Source organism: Callionymus lyra, chromosome 13 (assembly GCF_982586985.1).
Source record: "Callionymus lyra chromosome 13, fCalLyr1.hap1.1, whole genome shotgun sequence".
NCBI classification, from domain to species: Eukaryota; Metazoa; Chordata; class Actinopteri; order Syngnathiformes; family Callionymidae; genus Callionymus; species Callionymus lyra.
The window spans coordinates 10,678,454-10,695,816 of record NC_141830.1 but is presented as its reverse complement, the minus strand read 5'-3'; the positions used below and the strand labels follow the sequence as shown (position 1 = coordinate 10,695,816).

At 40.1% G+C, this 17,363-nt stretch overlaps 1 protein-coding gene across 3 annotated transcripts; it reads left to right on the top strand.

Moving 5' to 3' along the window:
- The first annotated feature begins 1,708 nt into the window (after window positions 1-1,708).
- Window positions 1,709-17,037, top strand: mia3 (MIA SH3 domain ER export factor 3). 3 transcript variants are annotated; one of them, XM_087805437.1, is made up of 28 exons: window positions 1,709-1,852; window positions 4,162-4,295; window positions 4,914-5,000; window positions 5,073-6,930; window positions 7,273-7,422; window positions 7,692-7,982; window positions 8,053-8,183; window positions 10,116-10,247; window positions 10,346-10,367; window positions 10,435-10,523; window positions 10,593-10,670; window positions 10,889-10,999; window positions 11,105-11,176; window positions 11,249-11,353; window positions 11,426-11,548; window positions 11,622-11,706; window positions 12,578-12,630; window positions 12,700-12,790; window positions 12,851-12,989; window positions 13,098-13,260; window positions 13,320-13,423; window positions 14,114-14,199; window positions 14,369-14,482; window positions 14,678-14,740; window positions 14,804-14,850; window positions 15,812-15,874; window positions 16,038-16,371; window positions 16,446-17,037. In XM_087805437.1, the coding sequence occupies exons 1-28, from the start codon at window positions 1,732-1,734 to the stop codon at window positions 16,658-16,660; spliced, it is 5,061 nt and encodes a 1,686-aa protein (XP_087661563.1). In that variant the 5' UTR covers window positions 1,709-1,731; the 3' UTR covers window positions 16,661-17,037. The 3 variants fall into 3 exon arrangements, with proteins under 3 accessions (XP_087661563.1, XP_087661565.1, XP_087661564.1); XM_087805439.1 differs by lacking the exon at window positions 15,812-15,874; XM_087805438.1 differs by lacking the exon at window positions 15,812-15,874 and having other exon boundaries at window positions 14,678-14,850.
- The last annotated feature ends 326 nt before the right edge of the window (window positions 17,038-17,363 follow it).

Below are 17,363 nucleotides of genomic sequence, written 5' to 3'. Positions count from 1 at the left end.
CCGGAAGTCTCCACCTCTAATAACTGACTCGAAAAAATAAAGTGGGGCGTGAGCTGGCTGGGGAAGCCATTATTACATCATAATGGGCTCCGCTCTCGTAACCTTTTTTTCGCCAAAATTTCAGACGGGCGGGAACTTTATAAAGTAACAAGTTCAAAACATGGTCATGATGAGGGAATTAATGCTTCTTGGAGAGGAAGACTTTAACATTTGATCTTTGTTGGTTAGTTTGACCCAACCCTTTATAAGTATGTAACTCACAACATTTAACAAAAAAAGTTGAACACAAAAAGGAGCAGCATTGTTGGTCCTTGTTGTCTAAGTAAGTAATTTTTATTTGTGTAGCGCTTTTCCAGACCAGGGTCACAAAGCGCTTTAACAATCAAAACAATATTCAATAAAGTAGATACTTTAAAGGTCAAGATAAAACTGATAACACAACAGGAGTTCCAGAAAATCAAGGAAAAGCCTGAACAAATAAAAACGTCTCCTTTATGTGTTGAATATTTGTTTAGTTCCTGTCCTGACTAAGACTAAGAGGCGCGAACACATTTCCCCTGTGCTGTCTTCCCTACATTGGCTTCTAATAAAGCCTTACATGGTCTAGCACCAACATACATTAAGTATTTTATCCAAACTTACCAACCCTCTAGGACCTTACAATCCTTAAACTCTTATCTATTAGTTATACCACAAATCTCTAAATGTAGATTTGGAGCCAGGGCCTTCAGTTTTCAAGACCCTCTGCTGTGGAACCAACTACCGGCTTCAGTCCGGAGGACAGACACCCTCTCTATGTTTAAAAACAATCTTAAAACCTTACTTTTCGATAAATCCTATAACTAACTTAACTGTTTATCTTTAGCTGCTATAACCAACTTAACTGTTTATCTTAGCTGCTATAGGCTGAGAATGCTGGAGGAGTTTTAGACACTGAGCTCTGTATATCCTTCTTTTCTGCATTACATTCATCACCTGTGCAGTTTAAACCCACACCTTTTTATTTCTCTCCCTTCCTACCTCCAGAGCTGCTGCGGATCCAGGATCTTCACCACGTCATCAGATCCCGAGTTCTCTCCAGCACCTCCATGGACTCTCCTACACTCTCCTCTTTTTTTTTCTTCTCACTATATCCTCCCTCACTCTTCTCCTTATCTATCTGTCTTTCCTCCCGGCCGGTCAAAGCAGGAGGCCGTCAACAATGAGTCAGGTTCTGCTCGAGGTTTTTTCCTTCTAAAAGGAAGTTTTTCCTCGCTATAGCTCACTGCACAGTGTTTCACTTCTTGGTCTTTGTTGAATTGCTGGGATCTGTTTTTCATTAATCAACTATAGTTACTTCAACTGTATAGTGTCTTCACATTACTTTGTTATGATAAGACACTTTAAATAAAATTGAATTGAATTGAATTTAGTTCAAGAAATGTTGTGTTTAAAACACTAGCAGTACAAGTTTCTATAGTGACTCAGAGGGGGATTATATTTGAATGTGTGTTTTGGACTTTTTCCAACTTCCAAAATACGTTTCAATAAAAGTGTGTTGTTTTTTTATTCGTATACTTTGGTTGGTTTTCATTCACAGTTTCACTGAAATCCATCCCAGAAATGTGTCCATCACAGGAGCGGCGCTGGTGGCCACGGCCCCTCTGCTGACGTGTCGGCCCCAGAGCTCGCGCTCCAGCTGCTCCAGCTCTCAGCCCCCCCCCACCCACCACCACCACCAGTTTTGCAAACATGGCAGCAAAACACTTCTACCGACAGGGCATTTTATTACTTTTATTCAATTTTATTTCCACGGCAGCGCTGGAGAGGCGCTTTTCGGACTTGAAAAGATGCGCGGACGAGGAGTGCAGCAGTAAGTTTGTTGTCATCTTCCAGGATGCTTGTCCCCCACATCCGGGGCTAGCATCTTATCTCCTGTGACCTGTTGATATTTACCACCGCTTTCCCTTCTGCGTTTGTTTGTCTTATCGCTGGAGCTGGTGTTTCCACGTTTGCTCAACACACCCGAATTTGCTTCGGCGCACTCGCTGTTCGTGACCCGCGAACCGATTTTTATGCCCAGTAGCAGCGAGAGTTGGCCGGTTGCCTGGCAGCTCCGGCCTGCCGTACTATGCTAACGTTAGCAGCTAAACTAGCCGCCGGCTTGTTAGCTTTTTTAGACACCAGCTGGTTCTAGAGCAAATAAAATTAAAACACAGTTGAAAAACGTTTCAGGATTTGTTTGCCATCACTGGAAATGATTTATAATTAAATAATTTGAGATTGTTCCTTATTTATATAAAAAAAAAGATGGAGGATTTAAAAGATGTGTTTTGGGTTACCCTGGGAAAGATAACGTTTTAAAAAACGCCATTTAACTTAAGTATTTTGTTTAGCAATTCAAGGTTCATAACCAACTCGACTTTATATTTAAAAGTACATTCTGATGACACTATCCATGATATTTAGGTAGATTTAGCTAACTTAATGACTCCTTTAAGAAACATCTTAAGACATTTTTATTTGTTCAGGCTTTTCCTTGATTTTCTGGAACTCCTGTTGTGTTATCAGTATTATCTTGATCTTTAAAGTATATACTTTATTGAATATTGTTTTGATTGTTTAAGCGCTTTGTGACCCTGGTCTAGAAAAGCGCTATACAAATAAACAATTACTTACTTACTTACTACTTCTGGAAATTACCTTAAAACCTAAAGCATTTTTTTGCTTAATACACATTACATATGTGATCAATGTAACTTGATTCAATGAGTTTAACTGTCATTTCGTTCATGATGAATGGAGAAAACATAAGTTCCTGAGGCCTGACAGCACATCGAGCAAAACATGTTGGATCAGGATGGAAGAAGTCCTGAAGGCATCATTCACAGCATGATCTGTAGATGTTGAACACTTAATCCGACTTGTTGTTAACCTTGGTTTTATTTTCAGATGTTTGCCAGAAGAGAGTTTGGTGTTCTTTTAGACATTAGCTTCACTAGCAAGCAAGCCCTCTTTTCTTTCTTGTGTAATATTTTCTTTTTCCAAATGTGTTTATGATGTTTTCCTTAATCTCAATGCTGAACTACCAGGCCTAGAAGATTCCGTCTGTGTATTTCAGTTATTATGTCTAAACTGATTTGATCAGTTCAGCTGAGCGGTGTTTTTCTATGGTGTGAAATATTCTTATAAAAGTAATCCATCATCGCAGTTTTATTTGCTGTCAAGCCAGTAGCTCAAGAAGCTGCTGCACATTTGTGCGTCGCCATCTTGGAACAATTTCGATTTGTAACAATTTATACTTGGAGATGCTGGATGTTCATGTACAACTTCCCTAATATAGGGAATAATCCTGAAAACAAATAAGAGTAAAATATATACAAATCCTTGGAAAATATAAGTTAAATAGAAAGCCCCATATATATATATATATATATATATATAGTTTTATTTGTTTCCACTTTGTGTATTCCCTCTTGTGTTATCTATTTTTCACATTAAGTACAGAAAGATCCAAAGCAAAAACATCCCATTTGATAGTTTAGATCTTCATATTTTCAACAGTATTGTTGTAACGATTGGAGGAGATTAATTGAACTGATCATGGTCAACATTCAATGTGAAACCCTAACAGTTGCACTCCCACTAAAGATGTTTCCAAAAGGTAATTGGCACAACAAATTCTAGAGCCTAAATCATCAGGATTTTTAATGGAGTTGAAAAACATGCTTATCGTAATATAAAAGAATCTCTTTCTCTCTTACATTCCAATTGATCTTATCTATGTTACATTTACAACATATAAGTTGGAGATAGTTCGGTTAAAACAAAGCAATAATGTCTTCCATCTATAAAATATATTTTAATTGTATATTATTCCAAAAATAAGTCTGTATGTTCAGTGTGCGTAAGCCAAGAAGGAAAAAAAAATCACACGTATAAAACCAAAACTTCACTGTTCAGGTGTATTTAAAAATAATGCTTGTCTGGCACTGTCAAACTATGTCTGTTGTTGGAGACATTTTACAATGACGGAGGAAGATAAGAAGGTCGTAAAACTGTTAAGAAGAAAGATAAAACTGTATTTATTATACCATAATAGATTTGAAGAATACATAAATTAGCATGATACAAGGAAAACGGATCTAATCAAACATTTCCCCCCTTTCTGTTCTTTTTCAGTGCTTCTCTGTCGTGGAAAAGCAGTGCAAGACTTCTCAGGACCTGACTGCCGCTTCTTGTCATTCAAGGAGTCAGAAATGGTCTACGTTTACTACAAACTGTCAGGCAGGAGGACTGACATGTGGGCAGGAAGTGTAAGTGTAGATTTTAAATAATGTGAATCATCATACGGGTTTATTGATATATGTGAAAGGCCTATTATATACATGGTGTGTGGCACTGTGTCCCATAATGCACCGTGACATGTAAAGCTCTTATTACAGCTAAAAGAGCCAAAGGTATTATATCAGATTGCAGAGTCTATTTTTAGTTTTGTGCCCTTAAGATTGAGTTTGACATCTGTGACAATTATTTAGCTGCTTTGTGTTGTTATAGCCACTTCTGTTTATTTTATTAAATTATAGTATTTTAATTAAACCGCTATCTTGCGGTACAGACATGAGTGTACCAGCAAATTTTCTCTTTCATGGTCCAGTCACTCATGATGCTAGCTGACATTGCTCTGGACAAGTGGATCTAGGTCATGAAAACTGAGCTACACTGTGCTTTTCAACTGGTTATCAGGTCCAGCTTGTGCTTAAGTTGAAATCCGAGCAAACAAATCAGCTTTTACGACCCCTATGCATCTTACGAACTTCACGAAACATGTTGTTTCACTACATATTTGTCCTTTTGTTTGTTTGACTATGAAAATCATAAGCTCTTCTCCATATCTAATATTGTTTATGTTTTTGTTTATGTTTTATCGGCAGATTGGGAACAGCTTTGGCTACTTTCCAAAGGATCTTATTGAAGTAAACCATGTTTACACGGAAAAAGAACATGAAGTTTCAGCAGAGGTTTGTATAAAATGAGCTTATTGAATTAATACGTGTTAAGAGATCTATTCTGATTCCACTTCTTCTTCACAGGAAACCGATTTTGTCTGTTTTGACACTGGTTTCGATAGATTCGATAATTATGATGTGGATTATTTGCTGGGCTCTTCAAAAGGAGACGAAATTGAAGAAACAGAAGTGCCTGAAGAAGTCGAGGCTGATACAAAACCGTCTGAAGACGAGGTAGAGGATGACGGGAAACTGCTGTTCGAGCCTTATAGCGCTGAGGAGCAGGATGTTGTCGCTGATGATCCAAGTGCCTCCATGTCGGATGAACCGCCTTCAACAGAGGATGTAGAGGAGGAGGTTCTACCTGTTGAACCAGAGAGAGAAGAGAATGATGGGTCACAAGATATAGCCAACAGTGAAGCCAAAGAAGCAAAAATTAAACATGAAATAGAGGAACCACCACAGGAGGAAAAGAACGACCCTGTGACTATATCTGACGGATTGCAAATCCCAAAACTTCAAACCACATTCGGGTCAACGTTCGATGCTGTTGCCACGGATGCAGACACAACCAAAAGAACCTCTCCAAATGAAGAGGAGGATGAGATCGAAGAACAACCCAAATATCTGAGTGAAGACACTGAAGCAGGTTCTGAACCTCTGCTGTTGTCCTTCTCCGAGGAGCCGACTGCTACATCAGATGGCGAAGATCCTCCAAGAGAAGAACATGATCTCAAAACAAGCGAAGAAAAAGGCATGTGGACCAAACTTGGAGATTCAGTCTTTTCGGTTGTGATGGGTGGAGAACGGCCTGAGACAGGTGGCTCTGATTTAGATGACGAAAGCGATGACGACGACGATGATCTCGATGAAACTCAAACACCACTTAGTTTTGATGAATTGAAGAAGGACAAAGAACCAATAACAGGATTTCCACAAGGTCCAGATCCAGTTGAAGACAACCAAGACTCAAACGCTGTGGAAATGGAGGAATTGGACAGTGACCCTAAAACTCCACCTTTTGGAGAAGTTTATGAAGAACCTCAGGTTTATAACGAACCTCTGGATCAAGAGTCGCAGCCTGCAGAAGACAACACAACTCTTGAAGTGGAAACAGATGTTGCTGATTCTCTAGAACAAGAGGATTTAAAAAATGCAGATGTTGAAGCGACCGATGCACCTAGTCAGGAGGCTCTTCTGGACTCTGAAATTGAAGCAACTGAAGATAAGACTGTCAAAGAACCAGAAGAAGAGGAGCAATTGCATTCGCCAGAAATCGCTGATGATAGTTTGATAAAAGTCGACCGAGTGGAAGAAGATATGGAACCTGAAAATAACTTGTTTGAATCAACAGAGCAAACAAAGGCTGAAGATGTGGTCTCTGAACATGAAACAGTTGAAGAGCTACTAGAGGATGAAAATGCTATTTTTGAGTCACAAGAACCGACCCACGATGAACAACCAGATATTACAAATACCAAAGATCGTTCACCAGTAAGTGTCGATCCTCCTCGGCAACCCGAGTACAGCGAGAGCATCAGGAGACTGACTCTTCTCTGGACTTACTTCTCTGAGGAGAGCATGACTCGCTTCCGGAGGTTCCTCAGCCTCAAAAATCTCTACAAAATTGAGTCTTTGTACACCGACTTGGACCTGGAGCTGCAAGCCGCTCGACAGACGCAGTCAGACACGGTGCAGGACATTGAAAACACTCTGGAGCGAATTCTCGAAGCCTCGGAAAACATGATTTTGGATGAGGTTGAGATCATGCTGGATGAGCGGATTAAAATGAAAGACGATCAAGTTGAGCAAGACTTGGTCGACGAGGAGACGGAGGTACTAGACGAGTTTCAGGAGTTGGGATTTAAACTCCGTCAGAAATATTCGACAGCCAGAGACAGCACACCTTTAGCTCAGGAAAAGGAAGAAGAAGTCATTCAAGGTGGGTTGATTGGTTTAAAAAGTGTATTTGAGCACATTTCTACCATAATATGACAGAATGATAAAACAGTTGACATCAATTAAAGTTGGGTCAAAACAGAATGTTCAATATGAATGTAAATACGATTAAATATGCTGAAACCTTGAGTTTTTTTCTTTTTCAAATGTAATTGGGAATTAAAATGTATATAAAAAATAATGTTAAGTGAGTCATAAAACAAGTCCTCGGTTAGACATTAAGATGCGTCCGTAATATAAAATGTAGAGCGTGAGTTTATCTGCAGTTTGATGTCAGTTCTGTTCCTGCTGACTCCGATAACACTAATATTTCTACTTTCTATAGATGAACACGACCTGGATGTTGATGGCTCCAATGTCACGGTTGTTGAGGACAAACCAAGCGTTCCGCAAATGGACTTTGTTGACGTCCTTATAGCTGTGGATCACAAGGAAATGATCAATGACAGTTTGGAGGAGAACCTCGTCACAGAAGGTAGTGTGGAGCTTTATTAATTATAATGAATTAGTATTTGTTCAAATAAAAAAAGGAGACGCCAATATGTATTTGGGGTCAATCATAAGGAAGTTAAGAAAATAAATGTAGGTGAAGAAGAGAGTGAAGGCATGGTGGAAAAGGTGGAGAAAACTGTTACAGAGTAGTAGGAGAACATAAGATGTATAGAAGACTGTCATCAGTGCCATGATGAATGTTTTTCAAGAATTGGCCACCTTTATATCTCCAGTGTTTTCTTATCATTGCAGCAGACTCCGGTGCCTCAGTGGAAGAAAGCCACCATGACATTGCAGCAGAAGACAGTTTTGACAACCATACAGATGCTGGGGAAAAGCCAGCTGAGACCCCAGAGGAGCCTGTCATCGAAGAAGTGTACCCCACTGCTGACGTGAGCATGAAAGAGGAAAGTGCTCACTTTAATGTCAACAAGAAGGATGAGCAACGTTTTGAGACTAAAGAGCCTCAGAAAGTGCCACAAGATACTCTGGAGAATCCACTGGACATGGGCCTGAGTGTGGAAGTCGAGAGTTCTCCCACAGGTGAGTTTACAGGTATGACGTCGGTGGCTAAACTTTTGGTTTAATGCAATTGCTGTGTTTCTGCCGACAGAACACTTGGACCTCATTGATCCTGTGTCTGATATTCACGAGGAGGAAGTTGGAATATGGTCAACTGGATTTGTTTACACTGGATGCCTCTTTAACATGATGATGGCAAAAGTAATGGAGACGGCCATTGAGGTGAGTAGAAGCGCAGATTATTTCAGTAATTTTATTATTTTAGTTTTCTGTATTAGAGTTTCTTAGCTCTAAGGTAAGGTAAATGAGTTTTAGTTTCTCTCTAAACATCTTTCCTTTATTTATTTTGAGAGTGTTTTCCAACTTAAAAGGATCTACTTTATTTAATTTGTAAAATATTAAATTGGCTGTAACTTTCCTTTAGCATCTTGGCCAACAGTCGATCCTAGTAAAGCAGCTTATCTTGGCCAAAGCTTTGTAACTCTCAGAAAATATCAACGTCTCAATCGGACATGTTTCTATGTTTGCATTGTTATATGTATTTCCATCTTTTGTCATTGTTTTGTTTATCGCGAGCGTACTTTCTTGTCAAGAAGGAACTCTTTGTTGTTGTAAGATTTCCGACAGCACCTGAACGCCTCTCGCCCCGCCCCCTGCAGGCTGAAGTTCACGTCAGCCGGGGTTGAGCTGCTGCTGCTTATTTCTCAGCCGGAAGCCGCTCGTTTTAAGACGTAGATTTTCTCAACGTTTTTTCATTCGATAATACAAACTAGGAAATATACATATACACGTTTTAATTTTTTAGGGACAATGGATTTTGTAAAGCGGGGATTTCTATTTTTCTCATTTATTTAGTGAACGCACCACGACGATTAACGCGTTCTAACCACCGACTCTGTAAACTTTAAAATTGTAAATTGAATATATATATTTCGTCAGAAATATACATTTTTATATAGTGTCCTGCTTCTGTCTGCATGCTCTCAGACGTTATTGACGTCAGGACAAGCTAACGAGCTAGCAAGATTTACATCTGTCAAACTAGCAAGTAGAATAATTTGGCTAAAAAACAAACAAACATTGAAACATGGAGAGTCTCACACGACATGTGATGGACCCGGAACACATGTACGTGTTTTTCCTCAACCATCTTCAACACGTAAGTGCAGTTTAGTAGCAGCATATTGTTGTGTTTATTCTGCTGTGGTGGCTGCTGACGTGTTACTACAACCTTGTTGATATGAGCCAACGAGTCCAGTTGAACACGAGCTTCATTGATGTTTGTGTTGCTCAAAAGTTCTCATCTATTGTCTGACTGTTCAGACTTTATTTGTGAGGATCATTGTTGTGATCATTGTTGTGTGTGGTCTGTTTGTTGAGGGGGAAAAGTGTCTGGTTCAAGCGTTTGTGTTGGATTAGTTTATGAAGGCCACGTTCATTGTTGATCGTTAATCTGATTAAATCTTCTTTCCTGTCAAATAACTATTGTTTAATTGTATTCATTAGAAAGAAACATTTTTCTGTTTACCAAGTACTTATTTGAGTAAGAGAAGAAGGAGCGGTTGTGTATTTGGTGAGGAAACTTTAAAGACTTGAAAACAAAAAAAAGGAATTACACAAAACAATGGTACCTTTTATCTATAGCTTATAAATGAATAGATATAATCATTTTTTTCTTCTTCATTTTAAGTAGGCAAATACTGTATACTTAATATTAAAACATTGTTACTACTAAATCTTAATGTATCTTAAATCTAGTTGTTTAAATACAGTAGTTACATACACATTTATTTTAGTAGCAGCAAAGCTATGGTTCTTTAAAGGTATTTTATTTGTGTTTTTGGTTTCATTCGAATATTTTGCAGGTTGTTTATACATGAGCTTTGTTAGTGGTGTAATGTTCCGTCATTTACGTAACCGTTTGAACGTGTGCAGGTTTTATTATTGATTTGTTGCCTCTTATCCAAATATGGCAACATTAAAAAAAAACTAAACAGGCTTAATTTAGTTAACCGTTTGACCTGAGGACCAATGTTCAAGTTTAAAGTGATAGTTCACCCATAATTCAATCTTTACTCAACTAACCCTTTAATCTGAGCAATGATCTGTGTATTCTTGAAAATATAAGTAAATCATTTCCATTCATGCTTCCAGATGATTTCACTCTTGCCTGAGGACTGGAAACCCGCTGAAACGTTTTTCGGTCTTCCTTGGCAGGCTGTTGTCGTCACAGCCTCAGTCGGCGTCATGACTTTTGTTGTGTTTTTTTGGAGAACTGTGTTGTCGGTAAGTTTGGCCACAAGTTCTAAATCTAGTTGAGTTTAAACACAAAGCTGGGGATTAACCCGTTACATATTTCTTCTTTCCATTTTTCCCCCATGCAGGTTAAGAGAAAAGAATATCTTGGTAAGTTAAACATATTCTAACACTTGTATGACACAACGTTGACACTTTTTTTTTTTCTTCTCCATAGTTGATGAGAAGAAAATAGCAGAGCAGATACAGGCTCTGAAAAAAGAAAAGAATGACGCTTTGCAGAAAATAACTGAACTCCAGAAATGCGTAAGAAGCGTCTACAAAGTGAAATCATAATTTAAGAATGTTCTCATGACATGTTCGATTTTATTCTAGACCGAAGAACTGAAGGAAGATCAAAAATTGTCTGCAGAGAATATCAATTGCACAGTGAAAAAGATTGAAGCATTGGAGGTAAAGTTCTTATTCCCTAAATGTTTTCTTATGGATTTAAAAAGATGTGACAAATCTGGGTAGATTATTTAAGATGTTAAATTATGAGTCACTTGTCTTTGCATTTCACGTTATGATCGTTAAAGTTGTTGTTCAAAATGCAAGATGTCAGCAGCAGATTATTAACTGTCAACATAAACCTTCTTTGCTCGTCTCACTCTGAGATTGTGTATTTACAGGGTCAGATTTTGGAATCTGAAACTCAAAATAACAGAATGCACCTGGAGAAGATGGAATATACAAAACTACTGGAAGAGGAGCGAGAGAGCACGCAGCAGAACGAAACCAGGGTTTGTTTTTATTCTGTTCTTTCATGTAAACAGAACAATAACTGCGGTTCTTACAATGTCCAAATGTCCGCGTTTGTCATCATCATGACGTTGTTTCTCTAACAGATCCAGAAACTGGAAAAGTCAAACGAAAAACTGCAGCTCAGCAGGAAAAAGATCCAGGAAGCGTTGGCCAAGGTACAGATGGTTGCTTCACCCTTTGATCGTTTGCTTCTGCCGGTCGTTTAAATCGTACATGTTGTCTCATAGACCAACGTTCTCCTCGACGAGGCCAAGATTCGCGAAGATGCCCGAAGCGCTCAGCAGAAAGATCTCCAGAAAGATTACACAATCCTCAAAGAAGAAAACAAAACGGTAGGCGAAAGACTTTATAATAATTCGTCACAACTTGCTCTTAAAAACCTATTGTTTGACAATTTTCACCAGTTAAAATCCACAATTAAAGACTGGGAGGACAAACACACGCAGCTGAGTGAACAGATCAGGGTCTACCAGAAGTCTCAGAAGGAGCTGGAAGACACTCTGGCGCAGAAGGATCACAGCCTGGAGGTCAGTCTTCACCGCCATCTTCATGATTTCTCATCATCATTTAAGAAACTGATCACGTGACCGTTGCTTTCAGGTTTTGTCAGACCTGCTAGCGACCATTGAAGCATGCGACCTTCAGAAAGGAGACAATATGTTGGCCAACGGTGATGCCGCGCCAGGTGAGAACCTTTTCTCCACACTTGTCCACTTGCTCTTGATGGTCGTGAAGGTGTCGACGGCTCTTTTACATCTAATGTGTTTTACTATTATTTTCTTTAATAAATGAAGTACAAAAACTGAACTCTGCAAAAATGTGAATATTGTTTTTAAGTTTATTTATTCTGAAATAAGAACGAGTTAATAAGACTTTATTACTTCATTACTGTGCAACTTGTGGATCAAGATTCCTAAAAGTCTTTTTATATTCACACGTAATTTTTTTGTGAAAAGCCATATATATGCAAAAATAATATATATTTTCAACTTGATTAAATAATAATGATTAACTTATTGAGTTTTATCTACTGCATCATCAATAGATAATAGATCAGACTGCCATCAGAATATTGTGTAGTTGAATTTATTATTTTAAATGTCAAATGTTTTTTTTTATTTAACATGTTTTGTTTTTTTTAATATTTAAATTCAATACTTGTTTATATTTAAAGGTTGAATGGGATTTTCATCTTGATAATTGAATATGAAATATATTAAATTTTCAAAAGGAATACATTTTATTTTAACACAGATTTTGGCGTTATTTCAATAACTTTAAAAAAGGGTATTAAATAAATGTTTGCAGTATTATACCCACATTTTTTATTGAATTTAAAAGGCTACTAATTAAAAATATTACATTACCTTTTTTAATTATTGGAAAGAAGTGTAGTTGATGAACGTACAAGTGTTGGCTCTTATATCCTGTGGAAGTTTTATTAACTTTTTTCTAAAGACTTGAGCACATTTTGTGTTGTTCTGCTTATATTTATTTTATTCCTGCTCATCTGCAGCATCAACTCATGACTGTTTCTGTATTTTACTGTCGCGCAGAGAAGAAGGCGGTCTTGCAGAGCAGGATCAAGCAGATGATGGACGTCTCCCGGGTAGGACGACAACATTCCCGCACGATTTCTTCCTCAAGTAGAGATCTTAAGATGTTTGTTCCCTCTCAGGTGCAGACGACCCTGGCGGTGATCGAAGAGGAGAGGGATCGCTTCATGACCAAACTGCTGAACGAAGAGAAGGCTAGAAAAGCACTGGAAGGTAGAAACGTTTTGCTTCTTGTAGTACGGTGGCTTTCACGACTTTTGTGTTGTGCTGCAGAGCAACACCAGGAGCTGGAGCAGGAGATCGGAACCCTCAAGAGCAAGAAGAGCCACATCGAGAACCAGTTCAAGATTCTCCAGCAGAAGAACGAGATCATGGTGGAGATGTACCAGCAGAAAGAAAGTGCTCTGCAGCAGTGAGTGAAGCCTCGACCAGTGATCCAGATGTTTGACTTAAGGGCAACATGTAGGAAAGAAAGAGGCTGCGAACGCAGTTGATCGAAGGTGTTTCTGCTGCGGTGCAGGAGGTTAACCAAGGAGGAGCTGGAGCGCCAGAGCAAAGAGAGCTTGTTGACGGAGGTGGGAGGGAAAGCCGTGGAAGCCGAGGAGCAGGTGAAGGTCTTCAGGCAGCGCATCAGTGAAATGGAGGAGCAGCTGAAGAAGACCGAGGAGGTCTACAAAGAACAGGTCCGTCTGGAGTGAAGGATCATTAGTTGTTTCCTCTGATCCTAATGTTTTTGTTTCAGATTAAAGATCTGGAGAACAAGACTCACTCGAACTGGCTGAAGGCTCGCAGCGCAGAGCAAGCTCTGAACAAGGAGAAGATCGAGTTGTCGAAGCTGCGAGAGAAGTGAGTGTCTGCAGGACCTGGAGATGAGCGTTAGAGATGTGCTGGTCCTCGCGTTAAGATCCACAGGAAGTCCTGATGCCCTTGTGACACGAGTGCTGAGCTCGCAACCCACGAACATGGTGGCTATCAATGATATTTTCAGCTCAAATATCTGAAAGAAATGTAGCTAATCATAGCTATACTCCCCCTGCCTTGTAAAAAAAAAACTCACTAGTCTTTAATATTTTAATTATTATGTATCACATATTTTTTCTTATTTATTTCATTCCCTGAGACACAAGACTCAGTGCTTTATTTTGTGTCTCATTTAAATTCAGACGTTTGAAATATTGATCAAAACTTTATTTACAGTTTGTTACAACGGAACGACAATCAAACTCAGGAATTTCTTTGTGGCGTCAACAGGATACAGTAGAGTGAATGAAATAAATGTATATAAAATGCAATATAACAAAAGACTTGTACATTAAAGCAGCCTTTAAAAACGGATTAAATACAATTATTATTGATTTATTTTATACATTTTTACTTTGTCAACGTTTGAAAATGGTTGCTTTTGAATTGAGAAAAAAAAAGTTAATTTCTTTTTGGGAATATATATTTTTTTAAATGTGATTCTTTCAATAAAAAAATGTCAAATTCAACCTTCAATATTGTGATGTCACTGATGTGTTTCCTCTCGTCCCACAGACTCGCCATCGCGTCCTCCCAGCTGAACGAGCGACGAGCTCCTCTCTTCAGACCCAGCTCGGGACAAGCTGCCGGCCAGCGTCAAGGTAAAGCCGCTCGCTCGCCTCCGAGCTCTTGTTGCCATTTCCAGGGTTCGAAGTCACGGACGGAGGAGAAGAAGTGTTAGATTTTCCCTCCTGGACTCACGATCCTAACTCACCGTCTGATCACAGCGTTTCTTCCAACTTCCTTTTTTTCCATGGTCAACCTCGACAGGTGACTCGTACGGACCCTCACCTGTGAGTGGGGGAGCTCCGTCCCCTCCCATCATGATCGAGGGCCCCAGGAGACCTCCATCGGCCCCTCTAGGGCGAAGAGTTGACCCGTATGGTGAGTCCAGGACCCGACCAGCTCCGCCTGAACACTCTCCTTCCACCTTCTTTTTTTTATTCTTTATCCTCCTCCGGGACCCTCTTCTCCTGCAGAACTTTCTTTTTTCATCCAGCATCCCCGACTTCTTCACTCGTCTTCCCACCTGACTTGTTAAATGTTCCCTTCATTGAACCCGCGTCTTGTTCACTTCAGGTCCACGACCCCCGTCGGACCCTCACGGGCGTTACCCCGACGCCAAGCTCATGTCCGGGATGGGTGAGTCGACATCTTCTTCTCTCTTCTTGTTTTTAAAGCTCAAACCCACTCTTTTGTTTGTAGACATGTCAGGACCCAGAAGCTCGTCCCCGACCCACATGGACACACCTGTAAGTTTAACACTTTTTCAACATCAGAATAATTATTTAACCCTTCAAATGTTTATCAACTCGCCAAAGAAAAATAGCTCATCATATTAATCAGAGGTTAAAGTCGATCAAATGTCTTCTTATTTCTAAATAAAATGTTCTTGATTTTTGTGTCTTCTTTAGCAATTAATACATATTTTGAATAATGTATTCAATATGTTTGTATATTGAAAGGTAGAAGTTGTTTTTCTTTAGCAATTGATCTTTAAAATTGAGATATTTCTCAATCAAATAAATGCATTTTATACATTTATGGTTTCGATATTTAAATTCCAATAATGAAGGAAAATTGGATGGAATCGATGTTTTCAAATTCAATATGCTGTATAAATGTTATAATGGTATAATTATGTCACTAGACAAAATGTAACTTATACTTGATCAAACCTTTTTTCTATCATGGCAGTGCTTAAAAATAAAATGAAAAAAATTATCCCATTTTAAATTAAATTAGTAAAAACTAATGTGTGGAATTTAAAATGCGACAATTTATTTATTTTATTTTTTAGTTATTATGATTTTTAACACCGATCAAAGGCTGTGTTAAAAATGTATTTGGAAAAAATGTAAATCAATTATTTAAAGAAATGCATTTTAATATACAAATTATTGAATTAATGAATAAAAAGAATAATGTACAGAAGAATATGCTCATGACACAGATGTACATCCATGAATTTGCTCCAAGAAAATTAACTAAAGTTGCTTTAAAGTCCATTTTTTTTCGAACGAGTTGAATGTAATAATTAAAAAAATAGTCTCGGGATCTGATGGTGCGTTCAGGTTCCGTCCCAAAAGCAGGAAATTACAGCTACGATTCCCGCAACTCCAAAAGCAGGATGTGTTTGATTGACGCGTTCAGCTGAGAAGGATGATGACGATAAACGATCCTCGAACACTGAGTGTGTTCATGTGTGTTCAGGCAGTCGAGCCTCAGATAAACGCTGAGTCTCAGGCCGACGCTGCGGCTGACGGTCCCGAGCCTGTGAGTACAGCAGGCGTGTGCAGGTGTTTCCTGTGGTGGCTTCACTGCTCTCGTGCACGGACACTAATCCAGGCTTGGGTCGTGTGATTAAAGCACCGGGTGTGGTTCGGGATCTGAAACTCTTGAGGCGACTTTTTCTCATGGCGTGGGTCGTGTCTTCCAGGGTCCCGGCTCTTTCCTGGCCTCCCCCATCAGGGACTCCCCTGGGCCTCTGCTGCACGGACCTCCGCCCGGTCCCGGGGTTCCTCCTCCTGGGGCGTACAGACCTCCTCGCCCGGGCCAGTACCACCCGGGGCTCCATGGACCGCCTCTCCCTCCTAACGGACACCCGGGGATGCCCCTGCCGGCACCCATGGGGTCAGAGGTCGGCCCTCGTCCCGCAAACGGACACACGTACGCCCCCAGGCCAGGTCCGGGTCCCTACATGGATCTCCGAGGTCCACCCCCGCCACATTTCCGTCCGGCCCCCCCGCACTTCTACGGACCCCCTGTGCACGGTAGGTTTGACAGTCTGCAGCGCCCTCTGCTGGCCAACAGTCCTGGACATTAAATACACTACTTTCTCTCTCAGGTGTCCGAGGTCCGATGGGTCCCCGGGGCCCCTTCCCTCCGGACATGCGCTTCTCCGGACCCCCGATGGACTTACCCCCCGGCCCCCCGCCCCACCCTGCACACATGTACGGCCACGTCCCCCCCGGTGCGGCTCCGCCCTCTGCGGGTCCCGGTCAGGACCGGCCCCTGAGGCAGGACTCTTCTCAGGACTCGGCGCGGCCGGCGCCAGTCTAGCCTTAAAACCCCTGACTCAGACTTGACCCCTCACCCCGCGCCCCCCCCCTCGCCCGTCACTTACCCTAGAGGGCGATTGTGTCACGAAATAAAAGCTGCAACTGGTCCTTCAGATGATTGACGTGATCATGTGACTCTGAATCGTGCAATAATCGAAGAAATGTATTGGTTTAAGAAAAATGACATTGAATTGGAGGGAAAACGTGTTTGATGATGATGATGATGATGATGATGATGATGATGATGATGATGTCATTTCCTGTGGAAATTATTTTACACACACAAAAGGGAGGTCGAGAATTTCAGCGTTACAAGACGACGTGTAACTTATTTTACTATGATGCTCCAACCTTGAACAATAAAGAATGTAAAGACGACTCGAGTCGACGCTTCTCTGCACCAGACTTCTGTCACTTCCTGTTTCATCGTCCAGTTCTCCCGCCACAATAAAATGTCTGGAACTAATAATCACGTTGTTGATGTACATGAACTCGTGTTTGCTTCAGTGAAATGATGGAAAAAAGGGGTTTTATTTCTTCCCATTTTTGAACTTTTCTTTTTCATGATAAACTTTATCTTCTCTGACATTTTAATTTATATTTGCTAAATCACATCTGTTATCTTTAACTCTGGCTCTTCTAACTTCAGGACCACAGCGTCTGAAGCTTTGCTGTCACTATTTGCTGCTAGTCGTCTCCACCCT

What these genes read in the sequence shown, in the direction of transcription:
- mia3 (XM_087805437.1), top strand. Translation starts at nt 1,732, where the DNA reads ATGGCAGCAAAACACTTCTACCGACAGGGCATTTTATTACTTTTATTC. An exon ending in AGAAGGATCACAGCCTGGAG is followed by an intron (nt 11,549 to 11,621) that starts GTCAGTCTTCAC and finishes CGTTGCTTTCAG; the next exon opens with GTTTTGTCAGACCTGCTAGC. An exon ending in CGGCTGACGGTCCCGAGCCT is followed by an intron (nt 15,875 to 16,037) that starts GTGAGTACAGCA and finishes CGTGTCTTCCAG; the next exon opens with GGTCCCGGCTCTTTCCTGGC.